Consider the following 25,395-nt stretch of genomic DNA (forward strand, 5'->3'; position numbering starts at 1 on the left):
TCTATCAATTACACAACCCCATGAAGCCTTGAATTCATGGAAATGTTTTTGTCCCATTCCTGAGCCAATGATTTGATGACTGGCGGGTAGTAGACTCACATTGTCGGACTCAAAGAATCTCCTATTGAACAATGACCCGCCAAGTTATTGGCTTAGGAATTCGACAAAAAAAATCTCCATGAATTCAAGGCTTCATGGGGTGTGTAATTGATAGAAAATATGTCAAGTTTGGGTGAACTACTCCTCTAACTCTTCCCCTCCATTAGGGACAAGCAGAGCTAAACATTGGTATTTGGCACCACATCTGTATGGTTGTATCGGTATTGCACAGACATTCACGTGAAGTGTACTATACTCCACTCAGCGGATAAAGAGATTACAATCAGGGGGATTAAAATGTAAGAATGGTAATAATCCCAATCTGCCATTTAAGATGCAGTTGGGCAGTTTGGAAACGTCATCATAAAGCGAGGTTTAGCTCTACTACACACTGACAGTACACAGACGAGCTGATCCAACAAACTCGGTAACTATTAATGAGGCGCTGACATGGGCAGGCAACACTGTCGGACTGGATTTAGTTTGGGAACTTTTATAACAAGGGCTTATTGAATAGTCGTTACAGTAATTCATTACTACAAAACTTGTGTATACGGTAATCTCTCTCAAAAACACACACCTCAGGGTGTTGGCCAAGTGATCAACTGACACCTATTCATAATGGAAAATCATATGTGCCAATAGATGAAGTCATTGCGTCTCGGGGAGCCAGCCAAGCCTCATTCGACAAGTTCCATTTAGGCTACACAGTGTTTCTTCCTTGACTTTTCTATTTCAGACATTCTTTCAACTCATGAAGTCTGTCTGTGAAATAACTTGCAAAGCCATCAACATGCCTCAGTGCTGATATTTTCCTGCCAATACGTTTGTGGACAACTGTTGGTGGCTACCTGCTAAAGCCCCCGGACAGCTATAACACACAGAGCCTGTCTACAATGATGCAGTGGGGAACACATTCCTGCATTGTGTGTGTGAACCAGTGACCGAGTATGCATGTGGTTGTTTCAGCTATTTAGGTCACTATGTTTCTTAGCCAGTCAGGTGACTTGTCACAAACAAGGTGTCCTCTGTCCCCCTCAAGTGGACGAACCATGATCTACACCTTGTTATTTTGTCAGTCAAAACAAACGCTTGACTTTTTCCCCTCAGGCTCAGGGCTTTATCAACTAAGGAAAGGCAAATACTGTCAGGTGGAAACCTCATATGTCCAAAACTGTTCAGGATTCAAATTCAAAAGTAGCAGATCGACAAGCTCAAAACGCGTTTCGAGCTTGCAAATCTGCTACTTTTGTGTGACGCTGTAGTTTGATCAAGTATGGCGTTAATTTACAAAAACAGTTATAATATGGAGATAAGAGGTTTCTGCCCGACAGCAACGATATACCAGTTTCTCCGGGTGTGTAACGATGTGCAAAATGAGCAAATGGCGCATTTATGGTCATCACAATTTGAGTTGCACGACAGGGAAGAGAACAATGCTTAACTGATGTCACATCATTTATTTACAAACAAAAAAAGTATCAGAAAAGCACAGCTACAACGTGGATAAACAAATATTTTAGATGTAAAAAAACGACAAAACAAAATGGAGGAAATACCGTAGATGTCACAGATTCCACATGACAGGGTTTACGTTAGGTATTGTATTAAGCATATATTTAGCGTTTAAAATGACAGGACAGAGATTTGTTGTCACTGGTCTAATCAGATGGCTGGTGTCACATTCTGCTGTGTTCTGTGTTAAAATGTGGATACCGTCCACCAGTTTTTCTTTTGTGTAACTTCCTCTTTGCAACACTTCCTCTTGTGTGTGTGTGTGTGTGTGTGTGTCTCTGGGCGCTGGATCTAGAACTTGAACTCCTTGTATTTCTTGGCACCTCCTCTTGTGTCCTGAGGCTGGGCCTTCCTCTTCTTTTGCTGTGTGTGGAGAGAGAGGAGGAGGAGGAGGAGGAGGGAGGAGTAGAGGAAGATGAGTAGAGGAAGAAAAGAGACGGGGAGACCAGGATGAGAGAGAGAGCGAGTGAGCAAATGACACCATTACAATCGAGTCCAACTTCATATATAGAGCACATTTAACCACTTAGCATACCTATTCTGGGCGAACCGTTGGCAAAAACAGCCAATCTAAGCTCGCGAAATGTCGTGAGCTTGTTGATCGGCTATTTCTGGCAAAGAGAACTGGTGTAGATGGCGAAAAGGAGGGTGCCTAGTATGGGGCCCCGGGGGACTCTGGTCAACTAAGTAAGTAGTTAAAAACAAGTTGTTCAATCAAATGTCATCACATAGGAAAATAAACAAAACCTTGTACGTCCTGTTCACCCATTAACTCTATAACTGACAAAGACGTTTATAAACGTCTTTGGGCCTTCAGCTATTGCCTGCCAAAGACGTTTAAAAACGTCTTTGAAAAAAAAAAAAAAAAAAAACGTTTTAAAAAAAAAAAAAAATTCTAAAAAGATTCTCTAATTATTTAAGATTGACACCTTTTCGATATTCCAAACGAATAAGGAGATAACAATTCCCAAAGATTTGCTGCTCCATCCACTTCAATGTTAAAATTGAAACGGACAAACAATTCACAATGTTTTTTGGTTTGAAACTACTGGTTTTGAGCTATTTTCAAACATCAAACAACACATGACAACAAGGTCAAATTGACCTCGTTGACATTTGTGAAACCACACCTGAATCTCATCTGTGATTAGAAATTATCTGGGATCAATCATACTGGAGAAAAATATTCTGTGGCTATGCGAAAAGGTACCAAAATGGGTCAAAACCCTGGCAGAGGCTACAGACTTTTTGAAAAAACTCTGGCAGGGTAAGAGTTAAGACCGGGAACGCTGCGTCATTTTAGATTTTTTAGCTATAACCATTATTTTATACTTTCGCTATTCAAAAATAGCGGATCTACAAGCTCATAGCGCGACACCGAGTGCCGCGCTATGAGCTTGTAGATCTGCTATTTTTGAAAAATCTTGAACATTTGTGCAAATCTCTTTAAACACATATTTCTTTAAACAACATTTGTAACTCAAATCTTTGCTTCTGGGGGGTCCCTGGGACAACATAGTTTTTACAAATGTTCGCTTTAAAATAATACTTGTATTCAAAGCCTTTTCAAGATTTTTCAAAAATAGCAGATCTACAAACTCATAGCGCGGCACTGACTCAGTGCAGCGCTATGAGCTTGTATATCTGCTGTTTTTGAATAGCCAAAGACATTTAAAAATGACAGAGATTGCGTTCCCTTCCCGGATTGAATGGATTAAGGGCCAGTCCACACCAATGCAACTCCTTGCAACATGCAACTACTTGCAAAACGGTTTTGTTGCCAGGAGTTGCGTCTAGTTGCAATGATGCGGTCTGCCCACCCCCCCCACCCCCCGAAGTAAAAAAAAACAAAAACTGCCATCTCATTCACTCCTCATTCAACTGTAGTACTGTACAGCGCTACACTGTGACCCTGCACGTCGTATATCCTGCACGTCGTGTGACCTCTGGCTGACCAGGGTAGCCGCTGCATTTGGGTGGGTCCCAAACATGACCCACTTTCTCTGTGCCCAATGACCACAGCAGGTCAGCTCCTGTTATTGGGTTTAAAACGGGCAGTCAGAGGGCTTATCTCCCCGTCGGACTGATAAGAGGCTACACTGCACCCTGGTCTGACCTTCCGGCTCAAATGCTGTTATTGTTATTGGAGTAGAAGGACCATATTTTTACAGTCTTAAAAGTCGTAGAGTAGGAGGATAATAACACAATTATGAATGATCACATAGCAACCAGTGTTCTGCTACTGCCTGAAAACCACACAACACTTGCCTTTGGTAGAATGTATTTGTTGTGATTTTCTTCTTTAAAATAAAGAAATCAGGATATTAATTCCGCTTAAAAATAATAAAATAAATTGCTATAGTTGTCCATTAGGGGTGGGGTGGGTACACACTGGGTTAGCCTCGATCTCCAGGCTTTTATTGTTTAGTTTTGCTAAAAAATAAAAGCCAGGCCCAGCGCGTCGGTGTACTCGGTATGAGGAAGTGTTTCATTTCCCAACCAACCAGAGTGCAGTGGGCGTCGCTCGTAATGTTGTGTTAAGGGGGCGGGGGTTGACGGACAGATCGGTGAACCAATGGGATCAGGCGCAATCTCTCGCCGGTTCTATACACCCGCCCCTCTATACACGAAATCAGGAGCGTTGGTTACATGGGACACATGCTGCTTTTTCTACCACAGCACATGCACCACAGTAATAATGACTTAATTTTAATGTCAACTTTATCCTGTTCAATTTATCCAACATATGGCTAAAATATCCAATGTTGCTGGCCACCACAAAATCTAAAATATCAGCATCAAAACACAATGCGGCTTTATATTCTACACCCATAGTTAAGTTTCATTTTAATTGATTTAGCTTTTAAAAGAATTCAAAGGCGTTGCTTTGATTCCCATCTATAAACACTCTCTCCTTTCCATCGCTCACATATATAACCATGCTGTCTCTCTCTCTCTTCGATCCCTTGCATCTATAACCATGCTCTCTCGCTCTCTTCCAACCATAACCATGCTCTCTCGGTCTTCCGTACCTTCTGCTTGGCGGCGTGCTCGGCCACCATGTCACTGAAGTCCTCCTTCTCCACCTGGGCCTGCTGTTCTCGTACGTGCTCCTCGTACTTCTGCGTCATGGCCATGGGGTCCAGCTCCAGCTCCTCGGGGGCCAGGGCCACCTCCACCCCCTGGGACTCCTGACCTCCTGCCGCCTTGCGACCAGCCATGGCCTGGACGGACGAGGGGGAAATAACAAAAGGAACAAAGTTTAGATACAGAGACAGTGAGAACCACCCGTTATGGAATTTTAAATAAACAAAAAACATCAAAACGAATACACGCTGAAATGTTGTTGAATGATTAACAACAATTCCACAAAACAGGGTTCCCTCTCAGGATTCTGAACATCATTTTCCAGAACTCTGCCCCACACCTAGTATATCAAGTCATTATCATACAGTATAAATTGTAATAATACTGTGTTGTAACACATACAGGACGTTTTAGTGGTAAAATTATTAATTTGTTAATTTAATAACATTTTAGTAAGAGTAGTTTGATAGCATGTTGTTTAGACAGTTTTTTGAGTGTTGGGTAATCATATTCAAGTTCAAGATGTCTTTGAGGGTTCAGATAACTTTGTGACATAATTTGTCAAAATCAATCGTATAGATTAATTGAATAGTCAAAAAACATATTGACAGTTTAATTGATTCAGAAAATAATGAGTTTGGTATAATTTGTTGCAGTCTTATGTTTTGGATGGTTTAGAAGACAGTGCTAAAAATAAGAGGCAAAATTAAGGCTCTTTTAGCTGCTACTGCTTTCACTTGCAGAAGTGGCAAGATGAAGATTCAATGAGGATAAAAGCTACTAAAATACTTGATGGTTCAAGATACAAGATGTGAAGTGTAATGACCTACAAAAGGTTTAGGCTGTTTAGTCCTACTCATCATGTTGCCCCAGAGACAAACAACCTTATGAACCAAATACACTATTTTTTATGATGACCAAGTATCCACAGCCAAGTTCTTTTCAGCACCGCAGCCTCTGCACTACAGCCATAATGGGAATGGAACCATGTCTAAAAATACACCCAACACAAGCACTGCTGGTGCTTTAAATTAAAAGAGACGACACTAGACTGAATGTACGACAGTATGTATACCTACTGCTAGCTTGTGTTAGGTGTAATCTGGACCCAGCTACCCTTAGCCACATGTTTTGGTCGTGCCCTAGACTGACTACATTCTGGACGGAGGTATTTAATACCTTTTCATATATGTGTAAAGCAACTATAGACCCCAATCCAGTGACTGCATTGTTTGGTGTTCTCCCACAGGGAACACCAATAGCGACTCACCAAGCTGAAGCTATAGCCTTCTCCTCTTTACTTGCTAGACGACTGATATTGTTCAGTTGGAAAAAAGCGGCTCCGCCATCCCACAAACAGTGGGTGGCGGATGTTATGTCACATCTTAAACTTGAACAGCTTAAATATACGATCAGAGGCTCCACTCAGAAGTATACTAGAGTCTGGCAACCGTTCCTGTCATATTTTGAGGAGGTGTATTCTACTGTTGCAATATAGCCATTGCAGTATAGCCTTTTGCCTTTCTCTCACACAGCTGCTAAAAACATAACATTTCGTGATATACAACAAAGATGAGCATTCAGTTTGGTTCAACATTTCCAAGCTGTAAATAGACGCATTTTACGTGATAAAATACGTCGATTATTTGTCAACTAAAACTGTATTCAATGAATTGAATGTCGGTCGAATTTCACGCCCAACTGACTCATGTATTGAATATGCATGCATGTTTGAGCGTTCACATGTCAGAATGTCAGCCATTACATAACTGTGCTTGAGGGGATGGGGGTTGTGCTGATAAACTATATGTCTGTGTAGGTGTGTAGAATTGCATTCGAACCGTGCGCACATTAGCGCTGGTATGTGTAGAATGCGCAAAAATTAAGCATTTGATGACACGTGTTGCATGAGCACGCACACAAACACTCAGGAAACGCTCATGCAGCTCGATAACTTGATTTATATACTTAGCTAATTGCCAGTGTTGCGTGCTGAAAGCAGCAGATCTACAAGCTCGCGATGTGACGCCTTGTGAGCTTGTAGATCTGCTATTCTTGGTAAGTGTGCAACTTATTATAAATCTGATCACACTCACTTCCTGACACACACCTATACATAAAAGGCAAAAAGGGGGGAGGGGAAAGGCCACTTGTGGAAAAGATTTAAAAGCCTTTATTGAATTGGTCAGTGACCCTGATGAAGGCTGTGTTCCGTAATGCGTAGGTGCATTCTTTTTTATTCTTTCCATGCAGTAGACAATTCAATAAAAGCTTTTAGAATTTGTCACAAGAGTGCCTCGGTTTTTCCCCTTTTTTGCCATTTAACTTTGTCACCCTTCTACCGAAGAACACCTTGTTTTGGGATTTTGACTATTTGTCAAAAAGATGCGCTCCTTTCCCGTTTTCTCTACACATCTATACCCATGGATAAAAGCAAAATAAAATCTCACGACTGAGTCCTAGTGTGAAGGGAGCCCCCCACACTAGCACCGTTTCAATCAATTATGATGTTTTAGTAATATTGTTCCTGCTGTTCTACATACTGCCAACCAGGTGAAGAAATCACAGATTGAGGCTTTAGCCTTTGGCTTTTACGAAATATCTGAGACTATTAGGGTTTTATGGAAGATGCTTCTGAACATAGCACATATTGCTAGTTTGCCCACTTCAAATGCTCTAATGTTTTTTTAAACAATTACAGAAAATAGCCTATCTACAAGCTCTCAATGCGTTGCATTGAGAGCTTGTAGATCGGCTATTTTGAAAGCGCAACTTTAATCCATGTATACATATTCTCTCTCACACACACACACACACACACACACACACACACACACACACACACACACACACACACACACACACACACACACACACACACACACACACACACACACACACACACACACACACACACACACACACACACTGTCTCCCTTACCCCTGACATCTCGTAGATGTGTGTGGAGGCCATCATGGCCGATCCAACGTTGCCAGTTCTTCTCTCTGGGAGAACCGTGAACAGCTGGGGCGTTTCATTCCTGCACAACACGAACACAACTGTCAAATAACGTATAAACCGCTACTTCCTGCATATTTTAAAAAGGTCAAATGTAACCACTGGGAGTTAGTTTTCATATCAACTTGAATTACACCCATAAGCATACTTGTCCTAATGTCTTCTGTGTTTATGTATGCTTATAAGACACATTTGGTGAGCAGCCAACTTTATGCACAAAAAGAAGTCCTGTTCATGTTGGCTGTGGTGGGTTAAGTTTCTAATCTAATCTTGGCATGTACTCTACAAGTGTTTTAAGCCGCTATGCAACCATGATTTGAAGTTCTGTGCTTCTGACATCCGTTTCCCTACAGCCATCACATTCAAGAAATGTCAAACATTACATTATGAATGAATATCATCTCATCAATCAATGACTTCTGCAATCTTTAGCGTTATTTACAGTCTTTGACTGTCTGCCCTTTGCTACTCCGTCTGTCTTGAGAATGTATCACTAATGTATACAAGAAATAATATTAGAACTTTTAGTAATGTCAGATATTACCATTATGTGGGAATATTGGCAAACCCTATACACTTCAAACTGTTAGATAACATTTTTGTATGAATTATGAAGATGATACCGTTTTGTGCCATGTGTCATTATGAACAGACCACTCACCCATCCATGGCTTCCTCAATCTTCTTTTTCCTCAGCTCAATCAGCTCTGGGGTCTCCATGCCGGCAGGAACAGACGCGAAGCCCCCTGGGGTGATCAGACCACTGGAATGAACACACACACACACACACACACACACACACGCGTACATATTAGTCATAAGATGCCATGAAGTAAGACAGGTGGATGCAAGCACACATCCAAATAAAGAGAACACCAATGATAGCTTAACCACTTACCACTGTTAAAAAAAATAGCTAAATTAGCCAGTCAACAAGCTCACAAAGTGTCGTTTTGCAGTGCATTGTGAGAGCTGCTACTTTATTTTTATTATTTTTTATGTTAGCCTGTGACAATGACATGCCAAAAATAGGGACGCCATGTTGAAAATGGTTAATCTCTTAACTACCAAAACAAAAGCAGTTTGTCCTTGCTTTATGTGCAGGCACATCTGTTAAGAAAGTAAGGAAAATCACACACTCAATGGTCTTGCATGAACAATAAGGGAAAGTCTTATGGTTGCATGGCGAGAGAACCTTCTACACAAACATGTACAATAGATAGATACACGTGGGGAAAAACATTATGTATGCACAGACAAACACACAGACACCGAGACCAAATAAGACGCACCCAGAAACGCAAGTTACACAACCCATCAAAGGCAGAACCACCTTTTCCAGTCTAAATGCTAATGAGACTAAATGTGCACCAATCTCGAGTGTTTGAACCCCCAATTACATGGTAAGTTATGTTAATGCCTGGCCACGGTACAGTGTGTGCCTCTGAACTCGTGATTTCACTGAGCGCTAATTTGCCTTTTTAGCTCGTTAAATATTTGTCCGTATTTAAATATTGACAAAATGAATGCTGAATATTTATTCCCCGCAGCTCATTGAACAGGCATGCGACACTTTCCAGTGTTCACATGGTGGTAATGAGCTTGAGATGTTTGGTGGAAGAATTCATTTCCCCTGAAGCTATTTCTATCGAAATTTAAGGTTTCCAAATTGCACGGTGGTAACCATAAACATAAATAAATAAACAAATAGCTAAAACTGGTGTTCACAGCTTGGTTATCAAAAATACAACAACAAAGTATCACATGCTATAATGGTTATTTGAATTTCAATAACGTTGAGTTTTACTCAATATTTCATACCTCATGAAAGTGACGTCGGTCACATTATTTATTCTCATGTCAAAATATCGTCACCATTTGATAACATTTTTGCTATTCAATATCCAAGTATATATTGAACATTTATTGATGTTATTTAATCATCAAAAGTGGACAAGCACTGACTCTGTCTGGAGCACACCAGCAAGCTGCAGAGTACAACCACAGCCTTCTGCTGTCGGCCGCCCAGCATCTCAACTGGGCATCAAGTAGCTTTCTCAATCCCACCTCGTATTTCTCATTCACTTTCCCCGACACCAATCTACCTTCTAAACCACTACAACAACATAATTAATGCATTTCTGTTTCCACGTCAAAGACAAAGTACCTGTCCGCCGGCGTGAAGAAACCTGTTTCGTCTGGCTTCTCCTCGTCGCTCTCCTCGTCCTCCTCTTCCTCCGACGACTCCTCGTCCGAAGGCTCCAGTTCTCCCCAGGGCGTGTGGTCCACCTCCTCTTCCTCTGCTTTGGCCTGGACAAGAGGACGTATCACATAAATCACACTTGACAAATTAAGGATTCCTCCAAAACCATTTTGATGCATTTGCTACTACTAAAAGTTCATGACACTTTGTTAAGTCACTCTGGATGGTTCCCCAGCAAAATTTGTTACTACAGCATCACAATCATTTTAACCACTTAATTCATATTTTATTCATGGGCTATTCAAAAATAGCAGATGCTATTTTTGAGAAAAACTAATCTTGGAACTATTGGAAAATATTGAATACTTTTGACACAAATCTTCTCTTCTGGGGGTCCTTGGCACAAAATATATTTTCAAATGGGGGTCCGCGGCCAAAAACATTAATTTGGGGGTACTTGACATGAAAGAATTTGAGAACCACTAAATGCTTGAATCGTTAAAGTGGTTACCTGAAAGTCTCCAGCGTTGGTGCCGAACACGTCGCCGTACAGAGGCTTGCCCATCTCGTCTACAGGTGGCTTCCCCCAGCCCCCGGCATGGTAGCCAAATGTACAGCTCTGAACGAAGGAAGAGGATGGAGGACAGAGAGGCACAAGAGGGAGGGGGGAGAGAAAAGATGGGAACATTGTCATCACAGATACAAATACTGAGTGGGATTTCCAAAAACGCAGGATCACTAAATGTCACTTATCCCCTGTGTGCTATTCAACTAGGGCCCGAGTCAACTTAGAGACCTTACTTGTTTTCAGGTCGGCAAAAATAACTTTTTTCTCAATCTTCATTTTCACAAAGAATGTTGTTTTCAATTGGAGAGTCTTGTAACAAGTAAGACGCGCGAACGCTGGAAGCGAACGCAGCTCGAAAATATTGTGTATTTACGGACTTGTAATCCGTGTTATTTCACCGTGATGGGGAGAGAACATTGACATTGTGTGTGAGTGTGAGTGTGAGTGTTTTGCAGGCTGTGTCTAAATTCCTGCACTCTGGCGCCCTCTGGCCCTCTACTAGGCAGTGCATGCACACAGAGACGCAGACACACACACAACCCAAGCACAGTGATGAAACAAGAAATGACAAAGTCATAATATACCCGCTTGCGGCAGGCTATTTTTGCCCCAATGTGCAGTACAAAATGTAAAAGTTGTCATTAAAATAAAATCTCAGCCATTCGAATGCAACAAAAATAACTCCACAGAGGTTCATTGGTTGGCTACCAATATAAAGTGTGTGTGTGTGTGTGTGTGTGTGTGTGTGTGTGTGTGTGTGTGTGTGTGTGTGTGTGTGTGTGTGTGTGTGTGTGTGTGTGTACAATATCAATGATAGTGAAAATAATTGATCTACAATTTCACAGATCTGCTATTTGCACAAGCTGATATAGTTACTTCATAATGTAGCCTACCCTTACCCAAGTCAAAACTACAGTGTTTCACTTAGAAATGTATGAACAACAAAAATGAAGACACACACACACACACACCCAGGAGGACTGGTTGATAGTGTTGTATGCATTGTGCCTGGACAAAAGACCGGTGGTCAGCAGTTAGTATTCATTTATGTATGAAAGAAAGAAACTATTTTCACAATGAACGAAGTGAGTCCATAGAATACAGGTAGCGTAAGGGCAGTGATGTTAAAAACATCAACAGTGGTGGAAAAAGTACTGTAATGTTTTACTTAAGTAAAAGTATCAATACTGCAATGTAACCCTAACCCTTTATAAAAGTGAAGCTCACAACTTGTCTTTTGATTTCACTGTTTGAAACAGCTAGGCTTGAGTTGTAAAGCATAACTGCAAGTTTGCCCTTTTCACTACTGGCTTACATGAAAGAAAAACCCAAATGGGTCCATTTGGTTTCATTAATGTCTTTTGTAAATGAAGTATTCATTAAAACGTCATAATAAAAAATAGCAGATCTACAAGCTCACAAGGCGGCGATGCGTTGTGAGCTTGTAGATCTGCTTTTTTCTGATGAAATGCAGCTGATTTTAGCGTCATACCTTACATGAAAAATGTTGCTACAGTAACCTTGGTTGTAGTGTGTATTCATTCATTTGTAAACAGGGCAGTCATGTTAAAAACAGCAACAGTGGTGGGTAAAGTACTCGTACTAGTGTTGCCATGTATACTAATTACAAGCGACCTTGTTTTCTGTGAAGTTGCTTGTAAATGTAGGTAGTTGCTTGTTATTTGTTATTATTTTGTTGTGAGCTTGTAGATCGGCTATTGCCAAGTCGTCGATTATCAAATAGCCGATGCATATAGGTTTGAAGTGCTCATGTAGCCTAATAGTCTTAAGTCTTTGGGCTTGTTTTCATTGACCTGGTTGCTTATTTTTCTCTCAAAATCTGGCAACCGTGTCATTGTTTACACCAACGAAGAAGAAAATGGCGGAAGTGATCCTCTTTTGGCCCGTGTGAAAGACAGTATTATGTTGAGAAAATATAAAGTCATTACAGCACCATAACATGGTTAATAAATTTTATTTTGGGATGTACAATACATGAAAATTACGAGAGTAATAACGCGAATTGCGTCGATAACTAATGGGGAGCGGACATTAGCGCGCTTGGCTAAAAACAGTTAGTTAGTAACATCATACAAGCTAACTATTAGCCAAATTCGGCTAGCGCTCGAGAAAATATAAAGTCATTACAGCACCATAACATGGTTAATAAATTTTATTTTGGGATGTACAATACATGAAAATTACGAGAGTAATAACGCGAATTGCGTCGATAACTAATGGGGAGTGGACATTAGCGCGCTTGGCTAAAAACAGTTAGTTAGTAACATCATACAAGCTAACTATTAGCCAAATTCGGCTAGCGCTCGGAGGACTGCATAGTCCCATAGCTTGGGAGGACGAGGTCGCCCGTTCAGAGTATGGGAAAGTATCCCATTGGCTTAAACGACAGCCAATGACGCAAATCTGTCGAACAAATCTGTGGAATGCAAATTTATCTGTCGAATGCAAATTTGTTGAATGATGAGTCATAGGTCTGCCTCTTCATAGACCCGCAGCTTTCGCTAAGCGGGTAAAAATAAAAGCATCTACACTTTTAAGTCTGACTGATCCGAGTGTCGGATAAAAACGTGAGAGATACATGTACTGTACGAGATCACGCAAGGTGCCACAGATTTTTTGTATTCAACCTTCATTCATACAGGGTAGATTTTTACAGCAATGTTTAATGGTGAAAACAATGTAAATGTGAAATAGCAGTAATAGACGTCGTGTGTCTTACCTCTGGGATGGGGGAGTTGAGTCCAGGGATCTTGAGGTTAGGGTAGGAGGGAGGGGGGCCATATCTCTGCATGGCGATGAGCCAGGGAGGGGGCACCTTGTGGGAGTTCTGGAAGAAAACACAACGAAAATAATTTATTATGCAACACTTGCCCGTGCTATGCTGGATTCAACGATGCACGATGCTGGGTCAATTGTTTTCCTCTCACAGATGCAACTGTCGCACGCGCAACTGCGTCCACAAGTAGCGTCTCTACATTATGATCAAGTTTAACGCACACAGTGCTTTATTGCAAGGTTTCTACAGAGTGAGAGTCTGCCGTCCGTATGCCACATCTGCGAGAATGTGGTAGGATTACTGCATTTTTATTCTACTTGTTGTAAATTCCACTAAGCTGAAAGGGAATGGGAGCGGTACAAGTCTACTGAAATGTAATAGTTGAAAGGCAGCTGTAGCAGACGCAGCCTGCATTTCACCGAGCACATTCAAAACTGTCTGCTGCTGCGGCGTCAAATGTAGACAGAACGCTTCTTTCTCGTAGCCTTAGTAAACTGATTACTACCACCAGTTCTTAATAAAAATTCAAGCTCTGAGAAATGAAAATCACCGGAAGTATTGAAGGAGAGCGACGGGGAGTGCAAGAGACAAAGAGAAAATTCCAGCCATACTGCGTAATCGCCTTCAACCCATTAAAACCAGTAATTCAGAAATAGCAGATATACAAGCTCATACACCAGCGAGCTTGTACATCTGTTATTTTTTAACATTTTTGAAAGATCTTGAAAGTGTGAGAACTACTGATTTAGAGGGCATTTGTAGAATCGACCTCAGGCCTTAATGGGTTAATATAATGCAGATCTGCAGATCAAAGCAGACACATGCGGGCGTAAGTGAGGTACAGTATAGAGCCAATAGTCCCATATTATAGTTGTCTCGCTAGGGGTCCTTGGGGGGGTACCAGGGGGTCCCCAGCAAAATTAGTTAATATAGCGTCAAAATCATTTTAACCATGTTAACCATATTTTATACTGGTACGGAGTGCCGCACTATGAGCTTGTAGATCTGCTATTTTTTATAAATCGCTGGCACAAAATATTTTTGAAATGGGGTGTCCGTAAGCCAAATACGTATCATTTTGGGGGTCCTTGACATGAAAAAGTTTGAGAACCACTGCGCTAGGGTTCAACCAAATGGCCACGGATCAGCTTCACTGGAGCAGGTAATGTATATGCAATATGCTCAACAACTAGGGTGTGCCCGAGTGCAGTTCAACATAATTGTTTTATATAAAGGCCTACAGTGACAATGTGTACATATGCTAGGTGCTACACACAAATACACACCACTGGCCCCCCCAACAGCCTTGCCTCCTCCCACTCACAGCAGGACTGTGCACACACAGAGTAGGGAGGGTACCGTTTCCCAAACAGTGGGTCGGGAGACTCGGGACTCACTTGTGGGTCGCGGACATATTTTTATGGGTCACGAGTAAATATCCCGTCGCATCGTTTTTAATTGTCATTTCAAAATATAAAAATCTAAAAATGAAATTCATGAATTAAAAACTAAATCAATAATTTTTCTAAAGAATTTCATGAATGAAAAAAATACATTTCAGAAATTACATAAATTAGAAAACAAATGTTTAAGAAGTAGTGAAAATAGCCGATCTACAAGCTCGCAACGCAACGCATCTCAACGCGCTGTGAGCTTATAGATCTGCTATTTTTCACTAGCTTGGGTCCTGGGGAGACATCAAATTTCTCTTTTGGGTGTCGAGCTACAGTAAAAAGGTTTGGGAACCACTGGTGTAGGGTAATGATTTGTTAATCTCTTTATGTGCGAATAAATCATTTGTTCTGCTAAAGCACTGCAGCACGACCGTCTATGCTGTGTATGATAGCTATAACAACAAACACATTTCAACCTGCTGACAATGACAGGCAAGCATAAATTGCATTATTAAAAAATGGAACAAAATATTTTCAGATGGGGTCGGCGGCTAAATACATATACGTTTGGGGGTCCTTGACGTGAAAAGGTTTGATAACCACTGATATATCAACATAAGGGTTTTCAGAAAACTGTTAGGACATTTGTAGAATCAGCCTCAGTTCTTAATGGGTAAATGTCAAGCCCTGTGTGTGTGTGTGTGTGTGTGGGGGGGGTACTTACAGGTCCAACAGGCATGCCCAGAGCGATACGCAGCTCGTCAGACAGATCGCCTGGCTTCTTTTCTTTCAGACGGGTCTCAAACTCTTTACCCTACGAACAGAGAGAGAGAGAGGATTTTCTTCAGCATTTGTATATACTGCAACAGAAAACCAATGCGAGTCCCAGACACCGAAAACAAAAGAGAAATAATTTACTGTACCTCGTAATACAGATCTCCATGGATGGAGAGTTTGGGTTTCATTTGCCATTTGAAGAAGGCGTCGTGGAGTTTCTGATAGTCTATGTCGATCTTCCCCATCTTCGGACGCACCTTCTCCCTCATTTTCGTCTTCATGGTCTTGGCGTCCTCCTGTGGAAGGGGTAATGAAGATGTTGTGTAGAAGTCCATAAACAGACGTTGGCTTTATTGAATAAACACCAAAGGCGATTTGGTGGGAATATCAGCCAAAGCAGCTGATAGCGATATGATTGAGGGTGAAGTGGTTAACTGTCTGAAAATACACATTGACAAGAATACAACACAACACTACACAATGATAGTGCTGTCAAACATGTCTATGAAGCGATCTATTAAATCTATGAAAAAGTTGAATCTGCAACACAATTGTATACAATATGTAGTGAAGGTCCCTGCTTCATCTCTTGAAGACCCCTGACCTAAGTTAATAACTTCAATGGGATTCAAACCCCCCAACGTTGCACTGCCAGCTCCACTCTCCCCATTCATCCACCCTGGTCAACCCACCTTCTCCTGTAAGGCTTCCCTCATCTCCTGGATGCCGGTTCTCTTGATGAACTCGGGCAGCTCGAAGGGCGGCTTCTCTATGCCCCTCTTGCCCTGCAGGTACTTCCTCTTGAAGCACCAGTGGCGGGGCACGGGCACCGTGTTCCTGGTGGCCTTCAGATGGACCAGGAGCTTTGGCTCCTGGGCTGTAACGTCGTGCATCTCCACCACGTCCGGGCGAGCCACCAACTAGAAGATGGAATAGATTAGAAAAGTGGTAAATAAAAACAAGAGAGACACAACTGCTTCCTACAACAGCCTTGAAGTGGTGAGGAGGGGCAGGTCCAAATCAAATAAAAAGTTCATTGTATTGTGTAGCCGTGTACCTGTTTGAGCTCAGCCACAGTCAGTCTGTTCATCCGCCTGAGTTTCTTCTTGGACATTTTGGGCCCCTCTGGTCTCATGTTATCCTGCGCACACGCCACACGCACAACAGTGTTACTTGAGCAGAACAATTGAGTCTAAAAACATTTATTTATTGTTTGACCCTGCAAAGTGTGGCTGTTGCCACATTGTAATCTTACTTTATGTTTATGTTCACGTATACAGTCCTGAAATGTAATCTACATTTCTACATACAACAGTAACAAATGCATCAATACTAGGGTTGGGATCCTTTAGGATTTTAACGATTCCTTGACGATTCCCTCTTAACGGTCCGATCCCATAACTGTTAACTTTAACGATTCCTAGGGGGTTCCAAATGGACAGTTACAGGTCTGTCCTTGAAATTAAAGTTTGAGAACCACCGGTATTGTAATTGTATAGCAGACGTTAAGTCCACATACCAGCTCTGACAGCGTGATAAAACCAGTTCCGGAAACGGTTCCAAATGTGATGGAACTGATTCCGGTTCCTCATTGTTGGATCCGGTTCCAGATCCTAACCCTAATCAATACGCATGTGGATCACGCCGTTTCAAAATGTTTTACTCGTCTTTCCAGCCGCCTGCTGCCATTACACACACACACACACAGCGCCCTGCTTTCTCCAACATACGTCATCGCTGTCGTCGTCGTCACTGTCCTTCTTCTCTTCCATGAAGCCTTTCTTCTTCATGACGACTGGGACGACGGGCTCTGGTTCCTTCTCTTTCTCCTTCTTCACATCGTCAGTCAGCTAGGGAGAGTTAAGAGAAAGAGAAAGATTAGAAATGATGATGGAAGAGGCCACAGGAGAGATTAATAAGGAACGTTCACTCCAGGGCCGTGCAGAGAAGAACTCTGCAGGACCTCCAACAGTGTCTCACCTTGAACGCCTCGAAGATCCTCTTGAAGAAGATGAAGTTGGGGTCGTAGATCTCGGGCTCCTCCGTCACGTACTCGATCTCCACCTCCTCCTCCTTATCCTTGTCCTTCTCTGGCTCTGCATCCTTATCCTTATCCTTATCCTTGTCCTTCTCACTCTCCTTCTGCTCCGCCTGCTCCCTCTTCTCCTGGGCGCGCTGCTTTTTATTCTTTTTCTTTCGGTTCCTACGCTTGCGGTTTTTCTACAAAAGTGAGGACACGAAAAAACAACGCCACTATGAGGATTGTGAATAATTTGTTGGTGTCAAAAAAAACGTAAGAAACTGAAAAAGGTTGTCCGACTCCAAAATATTATTGTTTGTCATTTGTTAAATGCCATACCATACACTAGAGGACTTTTAAATCGGACACCCGCTCATATCTAAAAACAATGTCATAGTGTGATCACAGACTATGAGATTGTGTATAGAGCAGATACTGTAAAAGTTTTCTTGGGAGGAAATAAAAAATGCAGTTACATCCGCCACTGGTCTGAACAGAAGCGTTTCTCAGGGTAAAGCTCAGAAGCTAAATTGATATTCGCCAAATAAACTACACAGAGGTACACACAAAAACAAATGTGCGTATCTCACCTAGACAGACGTGGCCCATCAATATTATAAGCACCTGTCATTTGAACTTCACATGACCATATGCCAAGACTTGAGATAATATTAAATGTGTTTGATTTTATCAGAACCATCACAAAAACAATCAAGACAACAAAACAAGAGAGCACTAAAGACTTTTTAATAAAGCTTTCGGTTAGCTATTCGGGTTTTACACCCTAGGCTTTTTTGCAAACCATGTTTTTTTTTAGATAATTATGTTGCTTTTATGCAAATGTTTTTATTCTGTACTGTAGCACTTTGAAATTTGTTTCAATTGTAAAGTGCAATATGAATAAAATGTATTATTATTAAAACTCCCATGATGTTATCCCAACATTGTGAAATCGCAAAAAAAAAAAAATACGTTTGGTGTAAGGTCAGCATAAATAAAACTAAGCCTGAGCACTGAAACATTGTGCTACTCTTACAAGGACACATCAAGTGTAAAGGATTGTTTTTGTCGTTTTGTTTTTAAAACCTACATCTTTTTTGGACATCTGTCCATCGTCATCTTCATTGTCAGATGTGGCGCCGAGAGCCGAGGCGCCGCCCGTCTCCACTGCCATCTCACCGTCCTCCCCGTCCTCTTCTGATGGGAAAGCACAGCAAGCAACATGACGGAGTTTATATGCAGCTAGGGCTGTCATCGTGACATTTTAGTTGATCATTAATTTTCATGAAAATAACTGTGATGGACATTAGAACATACAAATCAAAATGAGATTTCTGTTTTGCCTTTTTGGCTTTAAATCATGTGCTATGGCCAAAACAGGCCACGCATTACCAGAGCATTGTATAAGGAAGAGTGGTCAGTTGCAGTTCTATCGAGACGATGTTTAAAAGGAGAATGGTTGACGGTGATCACCTGCAGGGTCGGTCAGCTGTTCCTGTCGGATCTCTTTCAGCTGCAGAATCTTCTCCAGAGCCTGAGGGATCTTCGGCCCGGAGACACTCGCCTCCTCTCCCTGCCATGTCTGGAACCAATGGCACCACAAATGAGTCAAGCACAGGAAAAGACAAAACAAAATACAACATTATAAATAACAGTAAAACATAAAATGAAATAACTTCAGCTTGAAATCAATACAAGACAAATGCAGTGTGAATAGAATTCATGGTATTTGAACATCAGGAAGAGAGACACTAACATACACACAAAGGAAACACAAGTGTGTGGACTGACAAAGCATACCTCTCTGCCATCCTCTCCTGGAGGTGGGGGCACCCGTGGTCTCTGATTGGGCATTATAGACACACCGGGGGGCAAGGGACCCCGTGGATCCATCCCCCGCGGATCCATCCCTGCACACAGACGGTTCATACATATTATATGTAGGTTGGTACATTCTGCATCACAACGCACTGAACATTTTCATCTATAAAAGGAGATTATGATAAAGCTGGCCTTCACCTCATTGGAAATCTGAGAGAACACATTTTTCAGCTTCAATTTGACATTGTTTCATCACTTCCTATTTCACTTGTTTAACTTGTGCTAGAGCAATGATTACTATTGGAATATAGAGCTATTTAACAAGATAAGAGCGAGATAGATGATTTTGCCTATGATTTCTTATGGATAATCGACGAAGGGTCCACCACAACCCCACTATCATTTCAAATACATGATGATGATATTGATCCAGTTGTGTTTATAATTTTTTGTATTTGAAACCATATATGCTGCCTTCTTGGCCAGGGCCCACTTGAAAGAGAAGAAAATCTATATATGCGGTTTTACCCGGGTTAAATAAATGAAGAACTGATTCCATCACAGCCTCTAGTAATTAGTTGGTAGAACTAGACATAGGAAATGCGGAAACTGAATACAACTGCAGCACTACCAACAACATAGTGTACCTCTCATGGCGCCTGGAGGCATGTTAGGCATCATGGGGGGCCTGGAGCCCAGGTCGTGGCCAGACCGTGGGCCAGGCCCTGGGCCCTGCTGCTGCATCTTGGCCATCTCCTGCTGCCTCTCGTGTTCCAGCAGCACCGCCGCCTGATGGAGGGAGAGAGAGAGAAATACAGACATGAAGAAAAGAGGATGGCAAATAGGAAATTAAATTAAATTAAATTAAAGTTAATTAAAACCGGGAAAGCATCTGTGTCATTTTAGATTTTAGTGTTGGCTATTCAAAAATAGCAGATGTACATGCTGCCATGTAGCGAGCTTGTTCACCTGCTATTGCTTTTACATTTTTGAAAAATCTTGAAAGTGTGAGAACTACTGATCAGGAATATTTATTGGAAAGTAATATCCATAATCTGCAATCTGTCAATTTTATAATCAAAACAGTCTCCAAAAATGATCGTGTTCACACCCTTTTCTGTTGCTCCAGAAGCTCCTGTTCTTTCCTGTGTTCGTCAATGACCCGGGAATCCCCCTGTAACATGTACAACCACACACACGCACACATTAATACTACGGTAATTGAACTTGCCATAAACAGAACAATGTTACAAATCTACTACCTGGGTACTTGTGGGTAGAAGACATTTTGTCTTATTATTTGGATAGGATGGTAGAAATACAAGAAACTGAGGGCACAGAGGGTGCAGGAAATACAGAAACACAAGTCTCCGGCAAGAATCAAAGCACACTAAGTATCTGGTCATCTACCAGTGAGCAAAGAAAAAAATGTTTTACTCTGTAGCTTCCTTCAATTACTTTTGGCACCACCTGAGTGAGCCACGTTTTGGCACACAGTGAGCCCCAACATGTTTTTAATGCTGCCCCAAGTCACTTACAATGACAGCACCATTGAAATGCTAAAGAGACAACTTTCTCCACAGTCATCAGAAAGTTTACTGAATTTAACGGAATAACGTCCGTAATTTTAAAGGGATATTTCACTTTCAAACATGTTTGGGGTCTACTCAGGCTTTTGTGAGCACCCCAGACAGTTTTTAAGTTGCTTAGATTCAGTATGTAAATATTTGATATTAATTTTAAACACTCGTGCTTAGTTCTGGTGACTGATATTGGATGTATTTTTAAGTTTCTCCAGGGACAATTTTCAAATCAATCTAGGCTTTAAAATACAACTAATAACATTAACTTTAAAGGCACAATAAGTTTCACTGTGTAGGATTACGTATCAAAAGCAGGTTTCAAGTCTAGTCTGCCAACTAATTTATCAAACTATACTCAAATGAATGAAAAATAAAAAACTTCGCAGTCAATGGACTAAACATCCCAGATCAGTGGTATGGATTCTGTAAGCCTGATTTATACTTCATCGTACGTACAATGGTGTAATGTGCCAAAAATAGCCTATCTATCACACCGCCATATGACGATGTATAAATTAAGCATTAGTTTCAGCTCAATATCTTTTGCCTAACAACAACAATTCAAATCTAATGATGAAAAGGTCTGTTGGTCACCTGCTGCTTGGCTCGCTCTTCCTGCTGCAGCATCATGGCCGCTCTCTGCTGAGCCATCTTCAGCTGGTCGTCCTGCGACATGCCAGGGGGCATGCCCGGAGGGCCGTCCATGCCCATGTGCATGCCCGGTGGAGGAGGGGGCGCTCCGGACATCATGCTCATGGCCTGGAGCATGCCCATACCAGGGGGCATGGGTGGCATTGGCATCGGAGGCATGGGGGGCATGCCTGCCATCTGGTGTAGGAGAGAGGGAAAAGTGGAAGAAGGAAATGTCTACAGGTGCACGCACATGGCATGCAGCACTATCATCATCTCATGCCATCTTGCATATCAACTACACTGCTCCATTTGGTTAATGAAAAGTGAATTCAGATTAATTTTTTTCTTCTGTTCTTAACTATTTCTCTCAATTTAGTCATTCTGTCAATTCCCACTTCCTCTTGTTCTGTACCCTTGTCGCTGCTGACAGTGAGACGTTTCACCACAAGGACGTAACAAGTGGAGGAACATGCTATCCTTCCCACTTCAGCTCCCCACTGAAGCTGAAGGAATCAACCCCCTAGTCTCTCCATAGCGGTTGGCAGAAACTTTACCCCTGTGCCACCCAAGCACCTAGGCCTGCTTAAAAGGCCACATGATTCATGATTAAAGGAGGTTCCACCGCGGCTCAAGCCGAAATCAGGCTGATTCGGAGTGTCTCTGGCGCGGACACATGTAGCTGAATAAAGAAGGCACTGGAGCAAATCGGATGATTGGATTATTTTACTTTAATATAGAACCGACGACAACGCTTCTATGTCAGATTACATCTTCGTCAGGTCACCCTGTTCTATATTAAAGTACAAGGCTCCAATCATCAGAGTTGCTCCAGTGCCTTCTTTATTCAGCCCCATGATTCAAGTTACATCATGCATGAGTATAAGGGTCTTTCCCATCACACTGATCTTAATGGAAGATACAAGTATTTATTTAGTATATACACTGTATGATCATACAGGACGCATTAGTAAGCGGCTTGCTGCACTGAAGTCTTTTTAAATGTCATCTAGTAAAATATTTTCAATGAGGTGAGCTTGCAGGTCCTGTGAAACTATTACAATCGTGTTTTACGCACACGGCTGTGCCAGAGTTGAATAGTCAAACTTTTTTCTCCATGACGCAGTTCAAGAGGGGCTGAATGAGCTGAACTTGAAACTAGCTATTTAACTCTGGGAGTGGAGGACTGATTGTGATTGGCTGGCTTTAGCTGTACATGCATGGGACCATCCATATAAGGTAGTTCCTTTTTGCAATGTTAATACATTTTGCATGTTCATATCTACAAGATCATATTGTAGATAAGATAATGATCGTTCAGCCCTAGTGCAAAAACTCTCCTGTGAAGGTATAGGGCATGTGGGAAACACAAGTCATTTTGCGATGTTTAGTCTCAGCACTGACTAAGTCCGCTGACCAATTCAGCGTCGGTGGTACGCAGACATGGAATTGGTCTGAGGGAAACTCTGAGCTGTTTCGGTACCATGTTTCTGAAGTTATACAATACTGTGGAATCACAGATGATATTTGTTGTGTTGCGTTTTACCTGAGGGCCCATGGGTTTGTCATCTCTGGGTTTGCTGAGGAGGTTCCCAGTCTGCAGGGGGCAACATACAGATCAAACATGATCACACATGATCACACATGAAGATTTTGACATCCCGCTGAAATAACTGCTTTGTGGGAACAGCGTTACGTTTTTACATCAAGTTTTATTTAATTAAAGGTTGTAGCATTAACCATTTTGTCAAGCCACTGTCAAGTCCTTTTATAACATTAAGAGTTGAGAACATTTACCTGGATCATATATCCCTTCAGTCTGTCAATGAGCTCCTCTCTGGGGCCTGGGGGGAAAAAAATAATAAATCATCACTTAATAGATAAGAACACAAAGGGACCTTATTATATAGAAAGCCTTTGTAGCATGCATCCTTATATTCCTTCAAGGCTGCAACAGGACATTTCTGTAAGCAGACTATAAGCAGACTTATAATTAAGTAGTAGGCTAAGATACCCAGTGGAGACAGAAGTTTTACTTGCTGCACTTAACTACAATGTTGAGGTACTATTGACTTTACTTTGTTTTTTCTTTACTATTTTCAGTACTTTTACTTCTACCCCACTATATCTCCAGAGGAAAATATTGTACTTTTACTCCACTACAATTATATGAAAACTTGAGTTACTAGTTAGTGTGTAGGATTATATTATTATTACAAAACACACATTAACCACTTCAGACCTACATACATTTCGCGAAGCACTGATTTTTTAAATACATTTTGAACTTGTGGAAAGGGACATTCTGCACAATGAGTACTTTTACTTTAAGCATATTTTGATGCCAATACTTTTGCACTTTTACTCAAGTACAGTTAGAATACGGGACTTCTACTTGTAACTGAGTGTATCTACATTGCAGTATTGATACTTTTACCTAAGTAAAACGTGATCTTCCCTCACTGATACACGCACAACTTTAATGTCAACAGAGCAAGGCCCAAACCCCTCTAACCCACGGAAGTGTTAACTAGCATTTTAGCTACAATGCTAACCACATCCACACTCTCTCATTCCTCCCCCCAGAAGGCTGAGTAGCTTACCCATGTTGGGAGCTCCCAGCTCGGCCAGTTTTCCCTGCAGCTCCGGGTGGCTCCATGTGTTCAACCCGGCGATAGCTGCCCCTAGGTCGGACGGGAGAGAGTCGGTCCCCGGCGGTCCGTCTGTCGCCATGTTGTTGAGGTTATGTGTTTCAATGAACAAGAAAAAACACTACGTTAGAGACACGCGCGGAGCGACGTGAGATTACTGCGACCCGAAGAGAACACAGGACGCTCGCAAAGCACGATGGGAGACCGCAAGGACAACTGGGACATGTAGTCAAGGAGAGGAAGCCTGGTGGCCAAATCATCAAAAAGCATTGCAGTTTTCTGCATTTGTAAGCTTTTTTTTTTTTTTTTACAGTAAACTCACATCCAGCCAAAATACTAGGCTTACGTATGAAATACATTGACATGTGCTCTATGAGGATTTGTTGTTTGTTATAGTTCGTTTTGTAAACGCAAAAAGTTAATTTGATTTCAGTCAAACGTTAGAAAGCACTCCTACATTCAGCCACGAGGTGTCAGTGTTTACTGAAACATTGCTCGATAATTATGCCCGTTTGGCCTCCCCCCAAAAAAAACTATCCAGCAGTTTCAGTCAAAGATATTACACCAATAACATACTATTGTTGGATAAAGACAGCTAACCTTCATTGTGTAAAAAGTATTAATAATAGTACACAAAATAGCACAGAAAGTACTGGATTTCCTTTTCACTAGACTAGAGTCATGTTGGGTTGGGAACTAGCCATGGTTCACACGACGGTCGTCTGTCACGACCATCATGGATGAACTTCAAACTGGCGTTTGCACTTTTTCCCTTTTTAACCCGTTCATCTACATAAACGTTCACATTTCAAATATAAAGTGATTAACCTATGGCCACGGATGTTACAATACTGTACGGGTCCTCAGAAGTACCCGTATTTTCTGTATTGTTCAATAAAAAGCATTTTAATCCGATTGGTGGCCATTTTCTCATAGAGTTATCCTGTATCAGAGTGCAATACACCTTTCAACCGATAAGGCCATGGAGTTGAAACATATGGAGAAAATACGGGAAAAACGGCCACCAATTGGATTAAAATGCTTTTCATTGAACAATACGGAATATACGGGTACTTCTGATGAACCGTACATAATTCTAACATCCGTGGACATGGGGTAAGCATTTTATATTTGAAATCTGAACGTTTAAGTAGATGTACGAGTCAAAAAGGGAAAAAGTACAAACACCAGGTTAAAGTTCATCCATGACGGTCATGACATGACAGTCGTT

The 25,395-nt window shown here is 41.5% G+C and overlaps 1 protein-coding gene across 1 annotated transcript; it reads right to left on the reverse strand.

Moving 5' to 3' along the window:
• Nucleotides 1-1,544: 1,544 nt before the first annotated feature.
• sf3b2 (splicing factor 3b, subunit 2) lies at nucleotides 1,545-24,293 on the reverse strand. Its single transcript, XM_080451418.1, has 22 exons — nucleotides 24,117-24,293; nucleotides 23,311-23,357; nucleotides 23,060-23,110; nucleotides 21,478-21,711; nucleotides 20,412-20,474; nucleotides 19,948-20,089; nucleotides 19,280-19,389; nucleotides 18,953-19,061; nucleotides 18,570-18,676; nucleotides 17,440-17,679; nucleotides 17,190-17,309; nucleotides 16,517-16,600; nucleotides 16,152-16,379; nucleotides 15,606-15,755; nucleotides 15,407-15,496; nucleotides 13,232-13,339; nucleotides 10,435-10,542; nucleotides 9,888-10,030; nucleotides 8,382-8,483; nucleotides 7,643-7,742; nucleotides 4,647-4,838; nucleotides 1,545-1,977 (listed from the first exon to the last, which is right to left on the reverse strand). Exons 1-22 carry the CDS (start codon nucleotides 24,244-24,246, stop codon nucleotides 1,906-1,908), a joined length of 2,730 nt encoding a protein of 909 aa, XP_080307544.1. The 5' UTR covers nucleotides 24,247-24,293; the 3' UTR covers nucleotides 1,545-1,905.
• Between the last annotated feature and the right edge of the window lie 1,102 nt (nucleotides 24,294-25,395).

This window comes from Gymnoscopelus braueri (genome assembly GCF_963280865.1).
Source record: "Gymnoscopelus braueri genome assembly, chromosome: 15".
Classification (NCBI taxonomy): domain Eukaryota; kingdom Metazoa; phylum Chordata; class Actinopteri; order Myctophiformes; family Myctophidae; genus Gymnoscopelus; species Gymnoscopelus braueri.